The sequence below is a fragment of the Panonychus citri genome, unplaced genomic scaffold (assembly GCF_014898815.1).
Source record: "Panonychus citri isolate SS breed McGregor unplaced genomic scaffold, ASM1489881v1 Contig00033, whole genome shotgun sequence".
NCBI classification, from domain to species: Eukaryota; Metazoa; Arthropoda; class Arachnida; order Trombidiformes; family Tetranychidae; genus Panonychus; species Panonychus citri.
This window is the reverse complement of record NW_026515438.1, coordinates 407761-426327: the sequence shown is the minus strand read 5'-3', so window position 1 is coordinate 426327 and position 18567 is coordinate 407761. Positions and strand designations below refer to the sequence as shown.

Genomic DNA, 18567 nt, shown 5'->3' with positions numbered 1-18567 from the left:
GAATCACACCAATTAATTAATTGTGATGACGAATTCAATAGATTAATTAACTTATTTTAATTGAAACTTTAAAAGAAAATGAAAAATATAAACAAATCATAATATTCGAACAAGTGGCTCCATCTAGTGGAGAATTTGCCATTTTCGTGATGGCGGTAAATTGAAAGAAAAGAATTCAAGCCAATGACTTGAGCTCTTGGTACTTTAGGTGGAGGCCACTGTTTTCTTTAACGGGAAAAGTAAGGGTTGCCTTTTGATAGTAATCACCAATTAAAGTTAAATTGTCAATGACATGATCAATTAGGTGGCATCTTTCAATGGATGAGCTTCGATATGAAAGTGGTTCAAAGTGTACATGAAAATGATAGAATGAAGGTTGATAATGGATATAAATACGAAGCTGATTCCCCTTGATTCCATATCTCTCATTCATGGCTTGACTTCCCTTGTCCCTGATGTTGGTGAGCAAAGTTAAATGGGCCGAGGTTAAATCTCTCAGTGATTTGATTCCCTTCTTGGTGACAATGGCCAAACAATGCATGTTAGAAGTTCCATCTTGTTGGTCAGCCCATTTGGAGTCGGGAGCTAAGATGAAACCTTTCTTCATCATTGTCCTCGAAAATGATTCTCCGCTTCACTTGAATGGTCCAAAACATTGTAAACCCAATCCAAGGAGAAAGACTGAGATTCAATGTAGGGTAAGGTGATATTCTTGTAATCCTCGGGTGTTTCTTGGATCATGAAGAAACTTTGAGCAGAGTATTTGGAAATGTGAAGATCAGTAGCTGGATGGATAATGGTAACTCTGATACCATTGAGTTCGGCTTGTGGATAAGCCCTGTAAGTACCGTAAATATCATTGGTGAAATCTTTTTTCAATGATTTATCGGTGGAAGATAATATTTTCTCAACGGTGTCTTTATGAAATGGTGTCTTCTCAAGGGTTAGGACAACCTTATCTCCACCATATTCACCTTCAATGTGAATCATCTTGGTATCAGCAACTTCATCTAAAATTCTTATAAATTTAATCATTGACAGATTAATCTCTCCCCTATCATGGAGACACATTGATTTAGATGAGGTTAAATCTAGAGCATTGCATTGCCCCTCAAGTTTTTGCTTATTTTTCACTTCAAATGAATGATGTTCATTAGACTTTTGTAATGAACATTTATGAACTAATCCAATGTTATCATTCATTATTAGAGATTCTATTGTGAATGGATTAGAATTATTCGATGGAGTTTGACAGAATAAACAATCATCATAATAATAACCTATTAAGAGAAGAAAAGAAGAAAAAATTACTTCAACATTTAAAGAACTTGAAACTGAAAAAAAAGTGGAAAAAATGGTCGAAAAAACTTTTTTTCTCTTTCGAAATTTTCAAAAATCGAAAAAAGAAAAGTAACTCCATCTCTCTTTTCTCTCGAAAATATTAGAATAAATTTCCAATAGAATTTCAAATGATTCCATCAATATAACTACTTTTCTCTAGAATATATCAAGATATCCAAAGAATTGTTCCCAAATAAGATAAGTTAAATACTCAAAATATCGGAGAGAAAAACTTATTTCATCATGTTCTATTCGAGATGTAAATCTAACAAATATCATCACTTAAAAGCCCGGAGGGCAGCGAACTCTCAGCCTGCAACTAACAACACCTAAGAATCTTTGAAATTATTTAAATTTGATCAGAAACAAAGTGATTAAATTGAATATTTACTCAAACGATTGGCCAAATAGGACAGAGCCTATAAAAGTATAGGGAGAGAGTATCGATAATATTGAATGCGAAAAACATGAAAATCTGTTTGCAGATTCAATTTAGAATCTGAGAATTAGTATCATGATAATTCACTTTGATTGTATTCGTTTACATATAAATTGCTATTCGAAAACTAAAAAAAGGTAATCAAACTGTTAAGTAAAACTTTCTCAGACATTAGAACGTAAAATTTAATGTTCTAATCGATTCTGTGTAAACATAACAATTGGTTAAATTAACTGATATTTATTATTTCTAACTGTAAATATATCATTTAGAGCAGTTGACAATTTAAAACAAACAAATTAACCAGAGATAAAGTCAACTTAATTTCTCCAATGGCTCAAAATTAGCGGGAAAATTAACTAATCAACAATTTAAATTGTCCTTTTAGTCCTTGAAACAGACAATAAATTATCGAGTTGATTAAATATTCATAATTAGATAATGGAACCAATATAATAGAGAGAGAGAGAAAGTGTTTTCCCGATTAAAGAGATCAAAGTAATCAACGAATTGTTGTTTTTTTTCTAATTTGTCCAATTAACCAATTGTTTCTTTACGAAAACCACGAGGGCAAACAATTAACCCCGAAAGTGAACTAAATGACAATAGTAAATGAGACCTAATTACTAGACAATTTAACTATCTAAGAGAAAATTAACTAACTATGCTAATCAAGACTCGGATTCTAAACCATTGGCAACCTAAGGCAAAGAAATTCTAATACAATTAAATTGATTTTTTCTCTTCTTTTGGTTTGGTTTCTTCTGTTCTTGGGTTCGGTCAATATGAAAACTAAGCTTTAACTTTTTCTCTCTGGTTTCTTATTATTTATTTCAACGAATACATTTTCTCATCAAGTTTTCCAGCTAAGTTACAGTAAACACTGTAATTAAGTAAGAAATTACAATTAAATCAACTTCATGAGAAGTATGAACATGATACCAATGAAGATTAGATTTTCGCTTGAAAGTAAAAAAAAATATTGAAAAGAAAAAAAGTTCGAAGTCTCAATTAATTGATTACAATTGATATTGGAACCATTTGGTTTCCTGTTTTGTAAATTACTTTTCTCACTTGATAGTTTTACACTAATTTCAATTGGGAAACACTGTAATTCAAAGGTCTATGGGTTAACAATGAACATATAGTTTACCCATTTAAATACTCAAATCATTTAAATTGTGTAAACAGTTAAAATAAATTGCTATTGAGATGGTGACACTTGAGGAGAGAGAGAGAATCTCAATTAATTAGTTACAGTAAACTCTTTTAATTTAATGGACAAATTAACATAAACATCTAATTTAATTGAAATTAATTGACATCGTAACAGAGACTAAATTAGTTGCGAGTAAAAAAAAAAGTTATGGTCATCAACAATTAAGACTAATAACAAATTATCCACTAGAGAAAAGTAATTGTGTTTATTGTGTTGATTGGAATAAGAAAAATAAAGTTAATAGTTAATCTAATTGATATTGGGTAACAATTAACTTGAAAATCTTAATTTGATAAAATTAAATTAAACTAATCAAGTAACTTCAAGTTTGTTTGCAAAATCATGCCATTAAAACAATCACAATTTAGAGTGGTAAATATTTTAATACCTGTAGTATTAAAAAATGACAATTGAATCAGTTAATTGTTGTTAAATGATTTGAACAATCGTACAATTGATAAATTGTGAACAAATCGAAGATGATTAATGAAGGAAACATTAAACTGCAACAAGAACAACAATTTAAACATAAAAAAAAGAGGCAACAAAAACAAACCATAGTTAAATCATAACAATCAATTGATGATCAACAATCAAATAGGAAAAAACTATTCACCATCATTAATGGATTTACTAATTTGTTTTGTTGCTTGTTTGTGATTTTAAATTGTTATTGGTAAACTAAGAAGTTTGTTAATTTAACGATCAGTATTTTCAATGATTTACTACCTATTATTATTATTATAAATTCACAATTTATGATTGTAACCATTATGATTACAATAAACAATTATGATTAAGACCCAACAATTTAAAATACACTCAAGTGTATTATTTTATCATCCATTTTTTATAGTTTAAGGTCAAAATATTAAGAAAAAGATGAAGAAACAAAAAAAAAGGGATGAAGAAGATGAAGAAGATGATGAAGATGAGTGTTTATGTTTGTAGAAACAAAAGAAATTAAGAAACAGGTAGAAAATTAAAGTTTTCCTAAGGTGGGTAGGAAATGGAACCACCAGAACCACCATCACCTTCCGGTGAGTCTCCATCCTCATCCTCCTTTCTCTCTCTCTGTCTCTCTATCTTTCACCCGCTCTCTCGAATTTGGAGTTTCGAATTTTAATTAAAACTATTGATTGGCACTCGATAGAAAACTGTAAAATAGAAATGGTTTAGATATGATCACAAGAAAACCACAAGACCAACACACAATTCAAACTTAAATTAGTGAGAAATTATGATTGATATAAGATGGAAATTGACTTACGTCCACCACGATCTTCCATGACGATCGATCTGTCCGGGAGACCAAATTGTTTATCTTGGGCTTGTTGCCTTCGCAGGGCAACTTGAGCGGCCATAATCCTTTGCCGTTCAACGATCAAGCAACAATTTCGGCAATTGCACTCTCGATAAAGGCAGTACCTCTTGTGGCCTTTTTTAGGAACCTCAAGTCCATGGTTTCGACACCGAGCGCAAAGAGGTTTGCGACTCTTGGGCTGCATTTTGGGCATTAAAGTTTGCAAATGATGAATCGAATTCATGGCGAACACAAACCAAACAACAAAGTAAACTAACAAATTCGACAAAGAGAACAAATGAAACCACGATGTTCAATCAGAAGAAACACTTATAGAACTCTAAAAAAACTCTAAAAAAGACACTAAATGAGAATCTGATATGCGCACAAGTCGATCAACAACTAATCCTAAGAAAATTGTTCTTCCTCCTTCCCTCAACCTTTTCTCTCCCAAATTAACAATTTCAAGTGAGAATCGAAAATCGATCATCGATAATCCATCGATACAGACAATTTAATTAGTTAATTGTTGGCGAAACATTAATTTTACTTATTCTTGTTGCTCATTTAATTTACTATATGATTAACAATTAACTCTATTCCCTATATGAATGTGTATGAAAATTGTTTAAAACAAACAATAAACTGGTTAATCTGGTAATTAACTAAAACAAACAGAACCAAAAACTTAACACAAACAATTAGCAAAGAGAAAGTAAATTGATTAGTTTAATTTTCGTGATTAATTTACACTCATTGTTATTATTGTGATTAATTTTTCGCTGGTTGTTATTATTGTGATTAATTTTAACTTAGATTGTTATTATTGTGATTAACTAATATTTATAGTCAATGAATATTATTTAATCCTGACACACTCATAATCAAATGCTACAAACGCACAATTAGTTAATTATTATGTTAATCATTTGAATCTCTCTGTATCTTCATTTTTTATATATTTCATCAAACAATTTAGTTTGTGTTTAATTGTTGTCAGATTAAAAAACAACAGAATCAAAATCAGTTGATTGTTTTAGGATAAAGCCTAAAGGCTATTTGTTTGTTTCCTCATTTAAATTGTTATTAACTCGTTGATCACTTTTTAGATTTACTTTTATCAATTTTTATCTTAATTGTTTGCCTTTTAAAGGTCACTTTGTAAATAAGATCACCTTTTTTTAAGGATTAGCCCTCAGGGTCCAGCTTAAGGATTAAAAGATTAAGATTAAAACTTTTTGAGATTTAACTTTGTTATTGATTTTATTTCTTGTTAAATTAACAAAAAAAAAATAAAATGTCAAGATAAAATTGGTTTACAATTGATTACAATATGCAAATAAGTACAATACACTTTTAGTTAATAGTAATTAGTTGATTGTAATCATCACTTTTTATGACTTTTTTTCGTGTTTTTTTTTGTTGTTGATTAACTTTCTCATCGTTGGAACAATTTAAATTAAGCTTTTGGTACATAATGTCCATATTCAAATGAACGAGAGAGAGAGAGAGAGGAGAAGAGGTTAATTGAATATAAATTTTACAATATCATTAGTACGATTAGTTGATTGTTTATGTTTTTTCAAATAGACGATCTTCCTCTTCCTCGTCATCTTCGTCTTCATTGTAACAATTAAGGATAACCTTATCCTGATTAGAATTGTAACTGGAACAATTAGAGATCTTCTGGTAACGACGAGAGTTTCGAGAGGTGAATAATCCTCCATTTCCACCGATTCCTCCTCCTGAAGTTGATCGAAAGGTTGAGATCATCTGAAGTAATAAGAAGATTATGGTGATGGTAATTAAAGATGAGAAACATATCACGATTATCACAGTTGGCGGACTTTTGATTAGCTTTTCAAATCGATTGGGTGAATTTAATTCCATTCCGTTTGGTCCATAGTTTGAATTATAAGCGTTTGAGGTTATTTTGTTTCCACCATTTGTATCCGTTGACATGGAAATACTTCGAGTTTTAGCTGGAACTGAACATGGACCTGATGAACTATCACAATGGCAACAATTTAGATGATTATTGTTTGAATTAGATGTTTTTTTGTGCTTATTGTTATTATTACTATTTTTACTTAAAGTGTTTGATAAATTAAAATCTAATGGTGAATATGAGTTTGAATGAGATGATGATGATGATGATTTTCGGTTACAACAAGGTAAACAACGATTTGATTCTAAAAATAATGGGAATCGACACTCGATACACTCCTTGGAACTTGGTCCTGAACATGATGAGCAAGATTCATGGCAAACATCACAAGATTTTGTTAATGAATTAAAATATTCCCCCGATGGACAAGGGAGACAGAAGCCATCCTTTAAAGGAGCTGAATTAAAACAACTTTTACATTGTGAATGAGATGGACCAGAACAAGTTTCACATGATTCATGACATTTTCGGCATTCAAGAGATGCTTTTATATTATTATCGATATTTTCAATTGATGTTGACTCATAATAATTAGATGGACATTGATTGGTTGAACAAAATCCTTCCAATAGACGATAACCTGTTTGACATGAGCTACAAGTCAATTTAGATGATGAGGATGATAATGATGATCTTTGTGATGGATTACATGAAGTACAATGGTCTGGACATTGTTTGGCGACATTGTTACACAAAGAGCCTTCGCAAACGGGTGAACATTTGTTTTTCTTTGACTCTAATCGCCAGTTCATGTTACATGATGTACATTGATCTCGAGTTTTAGAACATGTTTTACAACTTCGTGAACAGGGAAGACATTCACCGTACTTTTTATCGGCATAATAGCCTCCAGGACATTTGGTTAGACAATGATCACCGTAGTAATATCGATTATTAGTTTTATCACAAGTAATACAATTCTCTGATAATGGTCCGTAGCAAGTTTTACATTGAGAATTACATTTGCTACATTCAATTGTCTCTACATTTCCATAGGTTCCTTCTGGACAATCTTTCACACATTCATTGGTCTCTAGGTTCATAAAAGTTGCCTTAGGACATTTGGATGGTATTCGAGGAGGAAGAAAACGAACTGGCCTCGAAGAATCTTCATAGTTTGGTATTGGTTCATTAACACCATAAAAAGTCATTCCCCAAGAAATTAGTTCACCAGGTTTTTCGGCTGGAGAAATATCATTTTTAATTATTAATCGCCAAACTCCACGGGGATTTTCACCCCAAAAATGAACTGAAAGGAAAGGCCATTGTTCAAAAGCGACATCAACAGCGTCTTTTACTCGAGGAGTTAGAAGATTGGAAACTGTACCAGAAGGTGAAATAAGGGTTAATTTCAATGATCCTCTGGGTCGAAATCGTAAATCAACGCGAGTTTGAACATGTTCAAGATAATTGATATCGTCAGAAGTTCCTGAACATCCAGTCCAGTTGAGTGAAACCTCTAACTGATCTGCTGGATTCTCAGGGATTAAAAGTTTCTCCTCACGAACAGGGGATTCACAGATTAACTGAGGTGGAACTGGATGCCATTTCTCAGCTAAATCAACCATTGCTTCAGCATCCATCAAACCATAACCAAATTTATGACTAATATTCCGACCAACAGCATTGGTAAACCAGCCATCTTCATTTTTCAAAGGTTCAAAACGTGAGGTTCGAACAACAATATGCTGCATATCACGCCAGGTAAGGTTTGGATTTGCTTCCAAGGCAAGAGCACAAATCGCGGCTGCAATAGGAGCTGATGCAGAGGTTCCGGTGTGTGATTTGGTACAAAGACGGGAAGCATCAGGTGGATAACCATTTTCAATAGACTCGAAGTAAGAAGTATCCATATCAACAGTTACAATATTCTGATCACGACCCAGGGAGCCACTAGAATAAGTTGTCGCCAAGGTTGATGAACATTCCTCAAGGTACCAAGGTTTGGTTCCACTTTGAGTAGCTGAACTTATCGATAAGGTATAAATTGAATTGGTATAACCATCACAATTACAATTATCATCACGTCGACCACCATTACCTGAGGCCCAAACAAATATCGATCCTTTTCCTCTGCGACCCTGCGACAATTAAACACACAAATTAAATTATTATTATTGGATATCATAGGAAAATGAGAGGATACAACTAAGAATCTAAAGTGGAAATCAATTAATCACAATTAAACTCGTGCTTGAACAATGAATAAGGTTACATTGGGCAAACAGCGAGAAAACAACAAATATGATTTAAATATTCTCACAATTTAAGGTCAATGTTCAAATTGAATTAAAGCTTAAAAAGGATTAAAGAAGGTAAATTAACTCTTTTTGATATAAATGATGAAATTGCAAAAACAATCAACAATCAACACGATTGTGCTTGTCACTTATACAACAGGAAATGACAAATTATTTTCCTCACTGATTCACAATTAACATTATAATCAACATTGAAAACTCAATTTTTGCTACTTGCTGTTCACAATTGGTGAACATACAAAAGAAACAAAAATCATTAGTATAACAACAAATGACCATGAATAGAGATGGTTAATTGTAATTACTATTTTTCAATCAAGGAAATTGTTTAAATATAAAATTTCATCAAGTTTGAACATTGATTGTTATCTCCATGCAAAGAAAAGGTACTATTATTATTAGATTTTGGGAGCTGAATTAGTTAATTGTTAAGAGGCTATTATAATTATTATCATATCTCATCTCAAAAAGGTGATTTTTTTTGTTAATTTAGTGTTGAACCTTTTTAATTCCGTCGATAAAAGCGCGTTTCGCAAGCCTACCAGGTCCATCAACCGTTTTCCCGTCGTCTTCTGGTCCCCATGAGGCACTATAAATGTGAACATGATCTGGATTAAGGCCAAGAGCTCGAGCTTCAACTTCATCGGTAACAACTCCGTCCAACATCCGGACTCCTCCGATACTTGAATTAAATGCTATCCCAACACCACAAAAATCATTACCTGCTACAGCAGCTACTTCACCAGCACATCGAGTACCATGTCTAATCAATCAAATAAGAAACAAATTAAATTTAATCAAAGTTTTCCATCTTGAAATTTACAGATAAATGACATTGAACTTTTTCTTGTTAACTGTTAATATCAATGTCAAGAGGAAGAAGAAAAAAATAATAATAATAATTCATTGAAATTGCTGAACAAAAAAAAATGACAACTTCATTTTCCATCACGTTAATTATTCAATGTGATTGAATGTCATCGTTATTTTGTAAACAATCAATGTAATTGTCAACAAAACGAAAGATGATCATCATGATATTTACTTATTATCTCCATTATCCTGAGGAGTTGGATCAGGATCATTACTATTTACATCATAACTTGCCAATGGATCCTTTAAGAAAGGGAGAGAGTGAGAGACGAGACAATTAGTTAATCATATCCGTAAGCGATTAAAGGTTAATTTACTCACATAATTAGCTGCTAAATCAGGGTGATTAGGTTGAATACCATCGTCAAGAATAGTGACAACCACACCTTTACCGGTGAATCCTTTTTTCCAAGCAGCAGCAACATTCATATCATAACCATCACGAGCTCCTTTATTCTGATTGTTTCAACAATTAATTATAAGAGAAAACAATAAATCAGTTAAAATTGTAAAATCATTGTTATAAGTACATAATTAGAATCAAATTAAAAACATGGGAAAAATTATACAATTGACATTTACGTCAATTGTATTTTTCAATTGAAAATCAATTTGAATCTGATAATGTGATTCCTGATTTTCGATGATGATTAAAATTAAGTCCAATCATTTCCTCCACATAAAAGATATTCAATTGTCCGTATGATGATAATTTGTTTGGATATTTAATTAATTACATGATACTTACAATATACCATTGCTCTTTGAATAGTGGATCTGAAATCGTTTCCGGAATATCTTGATTACCTCGTTTCACTCGAGGCTTGGCTATTTGTTGCGCAGCCCACATAACCTGTTAATTGTTGAGAAAATTTATCTTTAAATAATTAAATGGTTCAGATCAATTGATTGAGTTATGTTGATTGTTTATACTGAATCTATATAAGCATGTCAACAATTAAGAAAATGAGACAATTCAATTAAAATAGTATCATCGATGGTTAAGTTAATTGACAGCAAAGTGATGAGAAAAATACCTTAATTTAATTGTTTGTTGATCTGAGAATTGATTAAATTTACAATTATAATAAGATTGAAATTCTAAATCTGATCTAATTGTTGACAGGTTGTTGATTCAATTTAATCAACCATGAAAATCTACATTTTTGGGTGATAATGAAAGTAGAACTTTCAATTGGCTGATTTAGATTTTTGATTCAATTTCAATCAAAATCTTGTTGTTCTCAATCATCATTATCATGTCTCGTCAGAATCAATTAGCTCTCATACGGAAACAATATTAATTATTGATTAATCGGATTTAAACTTACTCTATCATCATCCTTGAGTTTAGTATGATGTTCATGGGAATGATCAGTTGATCGTTTTGAAATCCCATGGTGATCAAATAGATAATGATTATCTAAACGCCCAATCTGTTAATTAAAAAGAGTAATTAGTTTTCATTGTAATTAAATCATTTTTAGGTGTTAGAAGGTTTCTCATGAAAATAAAGTCTAAATTGTTGATCACTTTATAACAATTAACGCAAATATTTACTTAATAGTGAGTTGGATCAACAGGTGATTCAATTTTGATCAGTTCGCTTTTGTTAATTGTGATTAAATGTTGGCAAAAATAGCAGTTTATTTTATTATATCAACAAGTTAGATTGTTAATTGTGTCTAAATTGCAATTAATCAATGGGAAAGATGAATGGGAAACTTGTTGATCATCAGTGGTCATTAAAAATTATCATCAGGATAATCAGTGTGATCATTGTTTTAATCAGTTAAAGGTTATTGGCTTTAAATTGAATTATAAAAAGACAAAGTGAAAAAAAAAGTTGACAATTAAGTTTAATCAACATGATTGTTACCAGTTACGGCAACAATTAAACATTTGATAACTTGAAATGATGATTAAAGCAACAAATTAACAGTAAACAACTTCCCCAATTGTGTTGATTAAGACAATCAATGAGAAACATTTTCAGTTTGTTTGATTATTCAAAAATCAACAATTGGGCTAAATAATAACAATTAAGATGTGAAACGAAATATAATAAGAATCTATTTATGAATCACATTCAATTAGCTTGAGAAAACAAATAATGTTGATAATTAGTTTGGCTAAATAGTATTAACAGTTAACAGTGTAACTTAATTGTATTAACCTAATTGTAAACTGATCACAACAGGAAGCTAAATCAATCAAGGTGAATTAAAGGAAGGACAATTAAGGTAATGGAACAATTAATAAACAGTATCACTGTATTAGACTGTCAAAAAATACTAATGATAACAATCAAATCAATTAAGATAGACAATTATCATCAAAAGTAAAATTAGTTAATTACCAATGTAATCGATATGAAAGGATAGAAAAAGACATAAAGTAACAATTAAATAGCAATAAAATTAAGGTATTAATAATAAAATAATACTACGAGTTATGAGCTGATTGATTAACTGATTAATTGGAGCAAGTGTATAACAATCAATGACAATTTGCATGGAAAGAACCACAATTAAGCGTAACAATTAGTTAATTAATAGTTTCTTTCAATACTATTAAGTGATAGAGGAATGCGAGAAAAACATGGCTAAGGTAAATTGTTACAAGTATTTAATATTATTGACTAAATTAGTTGCCAATTGCAGGTTTAAAATTAAGAAAAAATCAAGAGCAATCAAATTAACGGTCCAAGGTTTTAACCTGAAAACCAGTAATTCACCTGAAAACATAATCATAATGATAAATTTTGGTAATGGTTCCTCAATATATACAGAAAAGTTGAAGAGATTCATTAATACATCTGATTAGTTTTGATGATGATTAAAAAATAAACTATGTTAAGGTCATGATTGTGATTAATATTAAGCTGATTGAGATGATGATGATAATGATGATATCGATAATAATTGACTTGATTACGATAATTAAGAAAGAGAAAGCATTTGAAAGAATCGAAAGAAAAAAAGAGTAAATAATCAAATATGATATTATTATGGGTGAAACCGTGAAGAGAAAGTTAATCATCATCAGTAAATCACCATCATCATCATCATCATCATAAACCTTAATCATTGAAGCTTGATGTAACAAGTATCACACAGCTATGATACTTAATTGTATGAAGGTATCATCACAATTAGTAACCTGTAATCAAACAATTGGAACTTAACAAAATAATAATAATATAATCACCAGGCTGATCACTCAAATCCAGAAAGATTAGTCTGGTTAATTGTTGACTAACAATTTATATATATGAAAATACACTTATAACATGTTAATCAACAATTTACGGTAACACTTAAACTTTCAATTGATTGTTATATTGACTCCAGTGTATCAACAATGTGAATCTAATTTAATAATCAGTTTTATGATATTGGTAAACAATTAACAGATGACAATAAAATAGGAATAGTAGTTATCATGTTGCTATTACTATGTAACAGAAACATCGTTGCTTTGGTAATTAATTGAGTCTATGTTAATTTGGTTGATTGTTAAATGGCTTGAAATTATCAATTATCAAGAGAGAGTGAGAGTAATAAACCTAATCAAATAGTGAGTTTAAATTAAATGATTTACAATGAAAAAGAAAGAGAAAAAATTATAAATGCTAATCAGCTTAATTATTGGCAAAAATTCAAGGTTTTCAGGTTCTTCCTGAGTAATCATCACCTCATGATGGTTATCAATACAAAATTCTGGTACCACAGATGAAAAAGATAATAATTACATGACAATTAAGTAATATATTTCATGGTAATTTCATGTGAATAAGGTAAACCAAGTACAAGATCAGAAAAGATGAAAAGTAGCCTCAAGATTGATCATGAAAACCGCACACATGATGGACAAGGTTAAATTCTGGGGAAAATTGTCCACATTAAATTGTCAAATTGGCTTAATTGATATGATAATTAGAATGGAAATTTACAAACCTTTCCCTTATAATTAAATCCATGAGTAGAAGCCAATTGTTGAGCATCTTGTTCACTTGTTCCTGGTCGTAATTGAACAGCAAACTGATTGGTATAAAAACCAACATTTGATTGGCACAAAACAGTTAAACCAAATTGACTAATTACTATTGTTAATAAGGCAACTATTAATACTAAATATCTTTTATAAGATATTAATCTAATGTCTTGAAAAGGTATCACCATTGTTGTCGTATTTGTGTCTGTGTGTGTGTGTCTTTGTTTATTTTATTATTTCTCTATCCGGTTTCCTGAATAGAGAGAGAGATAGAGAGTAATTGTTGCGATGAAGGTGTTGAGATGATAAAATAAATGAAGATTTAGGAAGATGATGATACACAGATGACGATGATGATGAAAGATTTGTTGATTACAATATATAACAAGAGGTAATTAATATCATCACAGTTAAAGTGATGATGATTTACCTTTCAAAATGAACATGGAACTTTTATTTTCCATCATCAGGTGTAAACAGATGAAAGAAACACATAATTAATGGAAGGTTACATATTGATTAGATTGATGATTTGGAGAGAGAGAGAGAGAAATAGAATTTTAGAAAAAAGAGAGAAAAAAAGCTGTTAATTCTACAGTAAATTCAAAGGAAAATATAAATAAATGAACTGAACAGTTGTTCAGGTAGATTAACATCCAACTAACATGTTCTCTTGATTCTCTTTTCTCTCTTCTCTTTTTCGAACAAAAATATTCTATTCTCCCATTTTCTCTTTCTTTTTTACTTTCTTTTTTTTCTTTTTTCGTTCTCTCTCTCTCTCTCGCTCAAGATTAGTTGATTAGATTCACAGATGGCTTTGATAGAGAATAAGTGTTGATGAGAATGATGAGGATGATGATAGTTGATGATGATGATGAAGTAAAAGTCAATTGATTGATTTGGATCACATTAATTGTTCATCATAAACACAGATAGAGAAAGAGAGAGATAGAGAGAAATTGATTCTCATTTATTGTAGATAATAACAACGCCATCATTTTAATCACTGGAGAGATGAGAAACAATTAAATACAAAAGGTTAAACAATCAACCATTTTGCTATCAAAATTGAAACAATTAAACATTTTAACATATTAACGGATTAGGTAAAAGAAGAACTAAAAAAACAATGGAAATCAAAATGAAGAACCGTCAACATTATTTTGATTAGAGAGAGAAATGATTTAATTGTTGACAAAACCACCTTAGAAAAAACTGCCAATCAACATGAAGATATTAACGATAATTAACAATTTCTATCACAATTAAATTAAATCACAATTAAAGAAAACAAATTATTCATTTTAATTGTAAATTCATTGTTTTCATTTCTCTTTCCATATCAAAACATATGAAAAGTGTTCCAACTTTGGCGACACCTGTTGACGAATAGAAAATTTAATTTTGGGAAAAAAGAAAAAAAAATTTTTCGATTTTTCTTTAATCACAATTAACTAATTGTTTCCCCGTAAAGGTTGATTCTTTTTTCTCATTGATTATTGTTAATTACCAAGAAAATGTCTATGTTTAAGTGTTTTATCCTTCAACTGATTATTTATTTATATGCGACTTGAAATGTTCAATTGTCAGAACAATTTTCTAAATTAAATGATAACAATTTAGAAAAAGTAATTAAGTGATTGTTACTTAAAGATTGTTTCTAATACATTATCTCTTGGTTGATTATTGGTTGATTGAAATTTGAATCCAATGGTAATTAATTGTGAGCAACTTCAATCAGTATAATAAACGGAACCATCATTGTGATGATAATCAGTGAATTGTTGATTACAATGAGGAAATTTTGTCAATCAGTAAATTTGATTGTGAACATTTGATCATGAAAATGATGACCAATTCATAAATATTAATCAGTTACAATCAGATGATTGTGATGATCTTAATCAGTGGCCCAATAGAAAATTTGATCAACTAAATTAATCATTAATTATTAGAGTGAATCGATTGACCTTACAATTAAATAATAAACATAGACATGTAATCAAATCAGTTAATTGAAAGATCAATGGTTGATAATAATGATTGATTAAGATTTAGATGGATCAGTTAAAACAATTGAGACTAAATCAAGTTTACTGCAACAGTTAATTGAATTCCAATTGATAACAATTACAATTAACGATAATTGTTGCCAATCAATTGATTAGATACAATCGGTGGTAATTTTGATAAGTTGATGAAACTTTTTCCATAATAGTTTCTTTGTCGCAATAGATTAGAATCAAGTTCGTGTTTGAAGGAATCAATTAATTAACTGATTAGTTAATGCAAACAATTAGTGATTTTAACATTTTAAATTGAGTTCGAAACAAAGTTTCTTCATTTCTTTTTTTTCCACTCCATTGGTTAATCATCTTAAGATCCTAATAAGATTCTTGGTTAAACTTGACCTAGTTTTGTCTCTGCTGTTAATTGTTATTATTGCGACTGTTGATCAATGATCAGAAATATAATATCGATTAAATCAAGGTTAAGATGTTATCGATTAACTAATAAAGTTAAAAAATATTCTAATCTTATTTTCTTAATCTATTCTAGATAAAGATTAAGATATTATCATAATTTCCCCCTTTGGATGATAAAAACGCACCAGTTTCAGATTCTTCCTTTGATTTCGATCAACTAATCTTCCACTCATCATGAATGCTCCAGGAAACAACGACCTTGCATTCAGCTCATTGGAAACATGAACCTTTCAAAATGAACTGGAGGCTCATCGACAGGAATCAGAACTTGAGGTGAGATGCTCAACTCTCTCTCTCTCTCTCTCTCTCTCTCACTCACTCTCTCTCTCTCTGAAAAACATGAGATTTTAAAGTTCTGATTATAACCAAGCTCAGTTCTAGTTGATGAAATTCTGCCTCTTACTTTAGAATAGGAATTTTGCTTTGCAATTTATGGCAAAATAATGATTTTAAAATGAAAAGATAATCAGTTAATTGTGGATAATAATTCATCAGTTTGTTTTATTAAATTAGATCAGGATGACAAGTAATGAAGACAATCAATCGGTAACACAATTAAACTCATTTCTGTGCAATAACAATTTCGGTAAAGTAAAATTTATCATAATTTAACATTTATAGTAAAATAAATCTAATCAATGAAAATTACAATATGAATAAATTAATTGTTGGATCTCTTGCTTGAGTTTCTTTTGTGCCTTCGAGTGACAATAAATAAGAATTTTTCATTTAAGTAAATTGTGGAATTGACTTCGAACCAATTTCTACGTCGGTTGTAGTGCTGAATAAAATAGCGATACAATGATGAACAGAAATAACAAATAAATAGATATCGAAAGTCCTATGCATCCATAGGCCAAACATCGTCGCACCAACGATTTCAACCTTTTGGACTGACATTCATCGGGCAACTGGATAGTATTTATACCTAATTCCGAATCGATTGGGAACTTCTCAGCCATCTAGAAGGTAAAAGAAAAGAGAAATTAATTACTACGAATTTACATGAAATCTCATGTTTCGTTAGATCGATTGTTGGATTCAGAAAGTGAATTTGTTTACAATCGAAAATTTATTTTATTCTGGTTCTTTGGGTTCTTTTGGCCATCACTGAGTCCAGTTCGATAAACTCGATGTCAGAACTGTTCGTAGTTCTAAATCTCTCCAAGATCGAATTGGAATTGGAAATTATCGAAATCGTAATGATACCAAACGAATTTATCTCTTGCTCGAAGTTTCTTTTTATTTTATTCTCTCTATTTTCTTCCTCGATTTCTATTCTCTTGACAATTAGTGATTCTGTTCATTAGATTTCCAACAATCGATTATGGTCCATGATTATTTCTCAACAAAATCGATAACAGTAAAACTCATTATTACTCACAATATGTTAATTGTGGTTACCATCATTCTCGTCCCCAAATCCTTCAGTTTTTGACTTATTTTCCAGTTCTTTCAGTTTTTTGTCAACGTAAAAATCTAGTAATGCAAATTGACTTCGAACCAAATTCATGAGTTGTACAATTAGATCCAAAAAGTTCTAGGGAAATTAAGATGAAGCCTCTGACCGTGATCTTCATGTTCATGAAAAAAAAACAAGAAAAAAGATGACATTGAAACGAAGCCAAAAAGGTTAATAGGCCATTGAATAAGGCTTTACTTTAACAATGTTCTAATGTTGATAGAACTTTGATTTCGATTGCAAATTAAAGCCCATGGTCTATTAGATCTGAGGAGTGAATTCCAGAAAAATCCGAAATTTCTTAGCATTTTGAGGTCAAATTAGGTCACAACTCACAACTTTTCCTATGGAAATTTGAACACAGAGAAATTAGGTCATCGATTTCTTAAGGGTTAAAAGTTCTTCTTTTTTTGGGTCAAGTTCGAGTCTTTTGAATTTTAAAAATTACACAATCGATAATGATTCCAAATCCTATTAATGTAGAGATAATTATTGGAATATTAAAATTGAAGAAAATGAAATTCCAAAAATATTTGTGACCGCAGTTCGGTTTCATTGTGAAATCGAGACTTTTGACCTAATTCAACTTCAGAGCTAAACGAAATTTCAGATTTTTCTGAAATTTCTTCTAATAACAAACAGCCTCTGGGCTTTAATTTCCAGTCAAAATCAGAGTTCTATCAGCAATAGAACATAATTAAAATTAAGACTTATTGAAGACTCTCCAGAAAGAGTGAAATCGATACAAGAAAACGAAAATGTTTCTCTTGTAATAGAAAAAAAAATCTCATATGAATTACTTGCTTATTTTAACAATATGCATAAGAATCCAAGTTGATTGAGATCAGGAACAATTTTCGAAGTGAACAAATTAAATTGATTTGATCGATAAGCTTTAACATAGTAAGAATAACAAATAATTAAAATAATTAAAAAAACAATGGAGATCAACATGAAGAACTGTGGCCATTATTTTCAATGGAAAAATAATTTAATCGTTGGCAAAAGAAAAAATCAATTAATTAATTCACAATTATTTACGAAGATTTCATATTATCACAACTAAATCACGATCAAAGAAACCAACTGAACCTTTCGAGTATCGAATTCATTGTTTTCATTTCTCATCAATACGAAAATCTAATAAATAAAATCCATTGAGAACTGTTACCAACTTCGCCATCTATTGTCGGAGAGAAAACTTAATTCGATTGGATTAATCATCTTGTGTTTTACACT

At 30.3% G+C, this 18567-nt stretch overlaps 2 protein-coding genes and 1 long non-coding RNA gene across 3 annotated transcripts; all 3 read right to left on the bottom strand.

Moving 5' to 3' along the window:
• Positions 1-61: 61 nt before the first annotated feature.
• On the bottom strand, positions 62-4682 carry LOC128397559 (m7GpppX diphosphatase-like). The gene is given in 4 exon segments (XM_053358296.1): positions 62-599; positions 601-630; positions 632-1280; positions 4270-4682. Coding segments are annotated over 4 exon segments (1380 nt in total). The 5' UTR covers positions 4547-4682; the 3' UTR covers positions 62-175.
• An 864-nt stretch (positions 4683-5546) lies between these two features.
• On the bottom strand, positions 5547-14679 carry LOC128397545 (furin-like protease 2). The gene is made up of 8 exons (XM_053358280.1): positions 13811-14679; positions 13344-13633; positions 10716-10820; positions 10133-10237; positions 9706-9840; positions 9557-9627; positions 9013-9274; positions 5547-8331 (listed from the first exon to the last, which is right to left on the bottom strand). The coding sequence occupies exons 2-8, from the start codon at positions 13566-13568 to the stop codon at positions 5875-5877; spliced, it is 3360 nt and encodes a 1119-aa protein (XP_053214255.1). The 5' UTR covers positions 13569-13633; positions 13811-14679; the 3' UTR covers positions 5547-5874.
• Positions 14680-16340: 1661 nt separating this feature from the next.
• On the bottom strand, positions 16341-18440 carry LOC128397571 (uncharacterized). The gene is made up of 3 exons (XR_008326972.1): positions 18129-18440; positions 17251-17440; positions 16341-16828 (listed from the first exon to the last, which is right to left on the bottom strand). It is a non-coding gene; the product is annotated as an uncharacterized LOC128397571 (long non-coding RNA).
• Positions 18441-18567: the final 127 nt, after the last annotated feature.

Coding starts and splice junctions, on each gene's coding strand:
- LOC128397545 (XM_053358280.1), bottom strand. CDS start 13,568: ATGGTGATACCTTTTCAAGACATTAGATTAATATCTTATAAAAGATAT. Junction 10,821..13,343: donor GATTTAATTATAAGGGAAAG/GTTTGTAAATTT, acceptor TTTAATTAACAG/ATTGGGCGTTTAGATAATCA. Junction 9,841..10,132: donor TCAAAGAGCAATGGTATATT/GTAAGTATCATG, acceptor TGAAACAATCAG/AATAAAGGAGCTCGTGATGG.